Source organism: Camelina sativa, chromosome 13, assembly GCF_000633955.1.
Source record: "Camelina sativa cultivar DH55 chromosome 13, Cs, whole genome shotgun sequence".
Lineage (NCBI taxonomy): Eukaryota > Viridiplantae > Streptophyta > Magnoliopsida > Brassicales > Brassicaceae > Camelina > Camelina sativa.
The window spans coordinates 23650055-23658748 of record NC_025697.1 but is presented as its reverse complement, the minus strand read 5'-3'; the positions used below and the strand labels follow the sequence as shown (position 1 = coordinate 23658748).

The window sequence follows — 8694 nt, the reverse complement described above, 5'->3', positions numbered from 1 at the left end:
CCTTCCTTTGACCCCTTCCCCCCCCCCCTCTCTCTCTCTCTTTCCTGCACTGCACTGAGTTAAATTATACTACTACTATTTCTTTACTGCTTTTAGACAGACTACTAATCTACTATATTAATCATAATCATCTTTTCAAAACTTTATCTATTAACTCAACTCTATATACTACACATTATTATCCTGTTTTATGAGCCATTGTAATCGGATAAAACTCTATAGAGGGGGTTAAACATTTCCCTTTTTATTAATAAATCATAAGCTAACAACCATTCTAAATTGGAAAAAAGTAATACAACAGTTATAGGTTGGTAGTTTGCTACTTTGTATCTGAAATATTATAGTTTGGGAAAGTGTTTGCATCTAATGCAATGAGGAAGTGTTTTAGTTTGTTTGCATCTCGAATTTATTAAATAGAAAAATACCGTGATAGCTTGAGGTTTGAGCCAATCGAGTCTTACGGGCTTTTTAATTTATCAGACCAACTTAAGCCCCATTGGGCAACAAAATAAGTAGTGGGTCCTAGAGATTATCATAGGCCCAGAATTCGAAATAGATGTTGATAGGCTTCTAAATAAAGCCCATAACTGTTGAGCTGTCGACGCTGTTATATATATATACACTCTCGACCGTCGATTCGAATTTGACTTGTTTACGTTGTTTTTTGCCCGTCTGTGTCTGTTTGCTGCACTTAAAAACAAGAAAAACGAATTACTAGAGAAAGAAAAGAAAAGGAAGAAAAAAAAAAAAACACAACGGAGAAAACGACGCCGTAACGTCTGGCTCCTCGAACAACCAGACTGTCATGGTATGACGTGGCGCAACGAAAATGGCGGAATACGTAAGCCCACCATATCATCATGCAAAGGAAGGAGCCAAGGGATTGCATTAAATGAATTATGTAATATTGCCTGCAAATTACATTTAATGCTCCACGAGACAGCTTTTTCTTGTTATTGTTTTTTTTTTTAACTTGAAACGAAACAGATCCATCCAAAGTCCAACCACACATAATATATGTAAAAAATGTAACAACATCCCACGGTTCGCGTTTTTGTAACCACAACACACCCCGCGCGTGTGGCTCACTCCCCGCTCCATGAGTTTTTTACATTTATAACCAAATAATAATACCCCAAACAGACAAGAAAAAGAAAAGAAAAAGAAAAGGATATAAGGGGGGTTTCCAACCCCAGTCAATACCCGAACCACCAACTCCTCCACCGTGATCCGACCGGAAACCTTTCATGTCCTGGTCCCATCACGGTGACATAAGGAGTTGGATTTCGCCACTTGCGCGGTTCGTTCTTGACTCGACACCCCCTCCCAAAGTACATGACCTTAAGTTAAAAATTCACAACTCAGTTTAAAAAAAAAAAGAGAAACACACGCGCTTCTAAACTCCGGAACTCACTCTCAGGCTTAGCTTTCGCACTGTAAAGCGGCTCGAATCTTCTGAACGGTGCATGATATTAAGTTGTTAACCGTTTCCACCGACTCAACTGTGAGTTTTGCGGTAGGGAGATTGTTAACAAGTATTTGAAAGGCCACCGTCAAGAGTGACCCACCACCAACGGGTCGTTGTTCACTGTCACCGGAGGAGCCACCATCCATGCCTCCGTCAGGCAGAACAGCAAACCCGGACGGAAGGAGAGCCACGTAGGACGAATCTCCACCGTTCATGACCACATGCATGGCCGGGATGTCAACAGGCGCGTAGACTACAAGCGCTCCAGATGCGTCAATGCATGTCTCCTGAAGTATCAGCATACTACTCTGATTCGCGTTCATTGCCTGTAGTAGAGTCAAAAAGATAGCAAAAAAACCAAAATAACCCTTAGCTCGATGTATCTATTTACGAGAAATTGCCACACTGACCAAACAGTGTAACGCTTCAGGATGAACAGAGAAACAAGTCAAAATAGCTTTCCAGATAACAAACAAAGAAAAAAGTAGGAAGTGGTGAAAAGTCAAAAAAATATGGTCGAAACTGTCCTATTAATATTGACTTTCTAAACCCTTCCAAAAGCTGTGACACTTTTGTTTTCTACTCCTGTATAATATTAAACAAATAAAAAATTGTTGTGTCATCTTTTGATACCACCCAAATTCCTATATTGTCCTTTCCCAATCCACTCTTTTGTCCGTCATACCACCATCAACCCCAGGGACAAAAACGTCACAATCACCTAATCCATATTCCCCACAAACTACCGAACCAAATGACACACACACACATGACACACCTAATCAGCTTTACCGGCAACCATATTCCATGCACCGATGTTACTACAATGAGATCCAGTACTAACCGGCTAAAATAGCAATGTTAAACCGGTATTGAAAAGAAAAAAAAAACTTACGTTGGAGCGGAGGAGAGAGACGCCTTGATCTTGACCTTTGGCAATGTGGGCCATCTCCTGCATGGGACCACCGTTGGAAAGAATATCCCATTCGCATCTCATCCGTTCGTTCCTCACGAAATCAAACAGACGCTGTGGCGAAGCCGGAAGCCACACAGACGTGGCTGCGCTCAAAACAATCCCCGGAGGCTCCCCTGGATCGTCCACACTCTTACGGGTCATTACTCGAACGTCCGGGTCTACATTTCCGACAGTGAGCTTGCTCCAGTTGTGGACCGACGGCGCAGAGATACCCGAGCAGAAGTTGAAAGTCATACGTTGAGCTAACTTCAGCATGCTTTTCCGACCACCAGGCGTTATAGCTGGTTTTTTCCAATATATATAATAAGGTTAAATGTTTTGTAACTATAGAGAGATTAATTATTGATGTATAAGCATAATGAGAAGAAGTGTGTAAGAAACGGACATGTGTTGTCTTGAGCTGTCACGGAGGAAGACATGAGGACGGCGAGACACTCGCATTGTCTCTGAAGTGTAGCGAGCCATCTTTGCGAGCCAAAACCAAGGCCTGACCGTAGCAATGGCCTGTACAGCTGGTGGATTTGGTTCTCGTCGTATTCTGCATGCTCCACCCACGTGACCTACACAATCCGGAAACCAAAATCCTCATTAAGCGCTAATACCAACAACCAAACCGGTCTACTTCTAAGTGTAAGTACTTTTGCACTGGGAGATCGATAACATGTTAATTTTTAATGGAAAATAGTACACGATAAAATTCAAGATAATAAGACAACTGAAATAAATATTTATACTATACTATATCTGTTGATGATAGAGACGGGATATACGAGGCCGCATGGAAGAACGGAATAGAAACATGAAAAATTGATTTATTAAAACGATGATTAAGAAGCTTTTTTCAATACATGCATATGAAATTAATGTGTTTTTTCCAAAATGCGCACAAATAATTTTGGACAGATGCTTCATGGAATAGAGAGCAAAATTACTAATTAAATACTAAAAGAAATGAGATTTTCGAATTTAGAGACAGACCCAGTTGTCGAAAACTTGAAATCTAATCCAGAGAATCCGACAGAGAGAGAAGCATCCGGATCCATAAAATTTCAGCAATCTCGGAAGGTTCGGGGAACAAATTTCGAGGAAGAAAAAAAGCCTATTCAAATTATTTTTATTTTCCTATTCTGACATAAAATCATATTAAATTGTATTTTTCTTATATAAAAAATAACGTCTGAGGGGGAGAGAAATTAAAAAAAAAATAGAAGAAAAAGGACTCCAAACAAGGAAATCACAAAATTAAGACTACAGAGAATAAACTCTGGAATAACAAATTTGGAGAGGTAAGATTAGAAAAAGGGAAAAAATAAAACGAGAGTGACAGTGAAGTGGGTGCAGCGAGTAATGGCTAAAAAACAAGACTCATTGATGCTTGAGCTTCTTCGTCTAGTGATCACCCAATTAAAAACCTAGAGATCCTAATTTTCTTCATTTCTATCGAATTATTCAAAAACCAATTTAATAAACATATTTAGAAAAGAAAAAAAGATTCCAATATGTTTCTTATCATTAGATAATAATAAATATTATGTAACGCTTTTAGTGTCAAAAAAAAAAGAGTTTACCTTAGCGTATCCATTGGACATATCCTGCACTACACAGCCTGATGGTAATCGCCGGATCACTGGAGAGCCACCGGAGTTTTCCCGGATGGGTTCAATTGATACATCCACCACCGCCCACACGCCCTCGGCGTGCTGTTTGCAGAACCGGAGAAAATTAACATTGCGAACCGGTACCAACGGAGACAAAACTTGTAGCTCCGCATTCATCTGCACGTACGTATCAACCGGTTTAGTATAACCAAAAACCAGATATTAAACCGGAATGTGATTGATATTTAAGAAGATATTATTAGTTTACCAGTTGAAGTGCACCGTTTATTGTTCCGGCCATCCCACCGGAGATAATGTCGGTGGTTGTGGCTCTTGCGACGTTACACGGAAACATCTCCGTCCACCGGTTCTAGTTAAACAGATTATATATATAATAACTAAAAATAAATGTAGGAAATATATAAAAAAAAATGGAGCTATAATAAATTGAAGACTTACGGAGTCCATTAAAGTCTCGACGAGAGCTAAGCTATTGATGATGACCATACCGGAGGTACGAGAAGCTTCAGTAGCTAAACCGGTTGGTTTAGTGGAAGAAAACGTTCTCATGTACTCGTCTTGGTTAAGCTCATCTCTCTCACCGTCTAAGCTTTTGACCCATAACGGTTCTTCACTATGAGCGAGCTTCACTAACTCATCCATGGCGTTTAAAGCCAGCTCCAGCAAAACTGACTTCTGATCAATCCCGTTGATCCCCGTCTGCTGCTGCTGCTGTTGCGGCGGAGGCAAGCAAGCGCCACCGCCGAAATCAGGAGGGAAAGCGAAGTTTCCTCCGTTGTTGGTGCCGACGGCGAGTTCGAGGGAGGAGTTGTAGTGATGGTGGTGGTGGCCGAGGAATTTACCGGTGAGGTTACAGACGCGATCTAGCTCGTCTTTCAAACGAGCGTTTTCGATACGGAGATGGTGTTCTTCGAGAGAGACATCACCGAGCATGGCAGGTCCACCGCAATTGGTGCAGATTGGGTTCCTCATTGCTTCACGAATCGACATGTTCTCAGCTCTTAGCTTATCGTTCTCTTGTCTCAACAATGCGTTCTCATGCCTCTCTAATTGTGTCTGCGCCCAAACGATTTGATTATAACCAAATATTATTTTCATTACAACATCCAAAATAAAAAGCTTCATTTTTCTTGGATTTTTAATTTGGTGATATAATTATATTTAAAGCACATACTTTCATCTGAGTGCGACGATTCTGGAACCAGAACTTGACTTGTCTTGTCTCTAAGCAAAGTCTCTTACTTAGTTCCAGTCGTTGCTTCTCGTCTGGGTGTGGACACTCTTTGAACATACTGAATGAAAAAAAAAAAAAAAAAATTAAACTCAGATCGAACGAAAGAGATAGAATAATAATAAGAGGGATCGGAGAGAGAGGGAGAGGGGATGGGATTATATTACGATTCGAGTTCTTGGATTTGTTGAGGAGTGTGTCGGTGATAACGTTTCTTCCTAGGAGGCTTATCAGCGGCGTCTTGATCTTCACCGGAGATACCTTCGACGTTGTCACTACCAGATCTGCTCTCATGTTCCTCTTCGCGGCTCCTTCTATTAACACTCCCATCGAAATTATCGCCTCCTCCTCCGACGTTATTGTTCCTCATCGACGCTTCTCCACGGTTGTTTGTCCCTCTCTCCGGTTGCTCCTGTCCGAACACAAACCAAAATAATAATTAGGTTTTTTTTCTCTATTTAAAATAAATATATTTGAAGTAGAGTAGACGGCGTCGTACGAGGGCTAGAGAGAGGCCAGGGGAAGCGTAAACAGATTTGGTTAGAGGAAGAGAGAAGAGGCTAGCCGCAGCCGCCGCTTGAGCCATAGCACCACCGGGTAAAACGTTAGTAGCGGCTGTGTGGTTGCCATAACTTAAACCGGAGAGGAGTCTTGCTCCGGTTGAGCCACCACCGGGTGTATTATCAAAGAGACTACCGAAGTTCATCAAAAACTCACACAGAGATGAGATTCTAATGAAAGAAAAAAAAAACACCTATAAAGGAGAATTAAGGGAAGTAAAAGATTGAGACTTTTTTTCACGAAACAAGTAAGAGATGGATCGAGAGAACTGAATAAACAAAAAAAAAATGGTGATGATGATTAGAAGAAGAAGAAGAAGAAACCCAGAAAAAATAAAAATTTACTGAAATGGAGGAGAGAGAAAGAGAACGAAAGCGGAAATTGTTATCAACTTCTCTCTCATGTGCTCTTCGTTCTCAGTCTCTCTCTCTCTTTCTCTTCAGATTAAATGGTTTCTTCTCTTAGTTTTTTTTTAGTGTTTCTCTCTCTCTCTTATTGTCTTTCAGAGAGTGATGTGTTGTGGGGAAGAAGAAGAAAAAGAAGAAGATGGGGTAAAACCCTAGTTTTGAGGTAACTGAGAGGGTGGAAGAAGAGTCTCTCTCTTCTATATTCACACTTGCATGTCTGATTTTGACTCTCTTTTTTCTCTTTTCTTTTCTTTTTTATAGTTTAATATATACTAGGTTTTAAAGACAATGAGAGGGACGGTCATGCCTTTTTATATTATTTTTTTTAGATTTTGTTTTCTTCTTTTATTATCTTTCCTTTCCATTTTTTTTTTTGATTAATGCATTTTGACAATTTTTTAGTTTTTTTTAATAGAAGTGTTTTCATCAATTTTTAATAAAGTGAATCTAATTTAAAAAAAAAATCTGATTCAAATCCAAAAAAGACCTATAACTGACCTGACTTTTCTTTTTTTAAGTATTAGATTTTGTTTTCTTCTTTTATATCTTTCCATTTCATTTTTTGTTTAATGCATTTTGACAATTTTTAGTTTTCTTTTATAAGTTTTCATAAAGTGAATCTAATTAAAAATCTCTGATTCAAATCCAAAAAGACCTATAACTGACCTGACTTTTCTTTTTTAACTGACCTGACTTTTTTTTATATTGTCTTTTATTTATTATTATATACTAAAATCAAAGCTAAATCTGAACCAACTAATGACATTTGTTTATTTTAAAATCTTTCTAATTTAATACTAATAGATTTTTTTTATATCAAAAGGTAGTGAAACTTAGACCCAAAACTGTACTAAAAGTTAAATCTACAAGATATGGTTTCAAGTCCATTTTAAGTATCACCACTTTTATTAAATAATACTTAATATATTGTAGATAATAAAGTCACCTTTGTAAGTATTATCCCTTTTTAAAACAGAAAACTTTTTAAAATAGAATCAAGCCAACCCATATATTGGACCCATTAACCCTTATTTTCTCTGTAGGTTAATTAATTAATTCTATAAAAATGAAACTATATATGAAAACAATTTATATAAACAGGATTAAATGAAAGAGGAAAAAACGGAAGTAAAATTAAATTAAATTAAAAAAAAAGTGAGAGAAAAAACGTTAAAGAGGATGAGAGAGATGTGGTGTGGACTCTTGGAAACCTTACGAATGCACGAGAGACTCTCTCTTCTTCACCAAAAGAAGAACAAGTCGGTTGACTTTTTCTCTCTTTTCGTAACGTTTTTTTGTCTATCCCACGCGCCTTTTTCTGCTACTCGCGCCCACACACAACCTTTTTTACCTTATTAATTTCATAAATCCATCATCATATATGCATTTTTTTCAATTATTGACATGCACTTTTTAATTTATACTTTTGGTATATAAATAGACTATAGAATCTTTTATTAAGTTGTGAAAGAAGAATCTACAAATTTTAAGTTGACGACATCAAGAAGCGAGCTTCTCTGTCAACCGAAGGACATTCCATAATTAGTCTTTCTAAGCTCCATTATTGAGCAAAATTGTATGCCCTAAATAGGGTGAGATGATTTGGTAAATTTAATAAGTACAATTATTAGATTGATAATGGAGAAAACTTAGCACTGATTAATTGTTACTTACCTGCCTTGTAGACTGCACACATACTACTAGCTTTTATGGAATAGCGGTCATCCGAATATGTTTGTGTTTGCAATAGTTTATTTAATTAGGGATTATGTTTTGTGTGACGAAAGATACGCATTTAATTTACGTATTTGTATTTTATACCAACTACAAAAAGAACATTGAATACTGCGAAGTTTATGATTCTTCAAAAAAAAAATATATATATATATATATATGTAAGTCGGTACTGGGTACTCGGTACACTTGGTTGTTTTGTGACTGCTGCCTAATGGTGTCCGTCTTAAGACAACAACACTCATGACTATGTTGTTCTTCTGAAGAGTTTTCCATGTTCAACATGACTAGTTATAAGATTTGTTTTGAGGGTAAAAAGAGAGATCGGTTTAATTAAACAATCTAGAATGCGGGTATGATGATTGAGAAAAACTACTCTCAGACTAGAGGCTTTGCTAGGAAATGAACACAGAAAACTAGTGTTGATTAACTCAACTCTAGACAAAAGACCGAAGCTATGGATGTGACCTTTAGGTAGTCTGCATGCAAGAAATCAATGCCACGGGAGGTGAACCCTATATTTGTAACTCCCAGAGTTGTTCGTTAGCAGACAAAGTAATGAACCGTTTACACATGAAGTTTGTTCGGAAAAAGGGCCGGATAATCCGAATTCTTTTTCGTGAATAGCTCCTCCGTTATAGGCTTATAGCAGTGTTCACATGTGACTTCTAACTGACATGCCACCGAAACTTCATCCC

At 38.0% G+C, this 8694-nt stretch overlaps 1 protein-coding gene across 2 annotated transcripts; it reads right to left on the bottom strand.

The window, feature by feature from the left end:
- Positions 989-6495, bottom strand: LOC104737707 (homeobox-leucine zipper protein ANTHOCYANINLESS 2-like). 2 transcript variants are annotated; one of them, XM_019235104.1, is made up of 10 exons: positions 5794-6495; positions 5462-5706; positions 5238-5355; positions 4502-5119; positions 4311-4412; positions 4013-4219; positions 2830-3004; positions 2364-2725; positions 1415-1794; positions 989-1340 (listed from the first exon to the last, which is right to left on the bottom strand). In XM_019235104.1, the coding sequence occupies exons 1-9, from the start codon at positions 5998-6000 to the stop codon at positions 1423-1425; spliced, it is 2406 nt and encodes an 801-aa protein (XP_019090649.1). In that variant the 5' UTR covers positions 6001-6495; the 3' UTR covers positions 989-1340; positions 1415-1422. The 2 variants fall into 2 exon arrangements, with proteins under 2 accessions (XP_019090649.1, XP_010456250.1); XM_010457948.2 differs by having other exon boundaries at positions 989-1794.

Excerpts from the sequence above, each read along its gene's own strand:
- LOC104737707 (XM_010457948.2), bottom strand. The coding sequence starts at position 6,000 with ATGAACTTCGGTAGTCTCTTTGATAATACACCCGGTGGTGGCTCAACC. Across the intron at positions 5,356-5,461 it reads CAAATCCAAGAACTCGAATC|TATGTTCAAAGAGTGTCCAC; the intron begins GTAATATAATCC and ends TTTTTCATTCAG. Across the intron at positions 4,413-4,501 it reads TCGAGACTTTAATGGACTCC|AACCGGTGGACGGAGATGTT; the intron begins GTAAGTCTTCAA and ends CTGTTTAACTAG.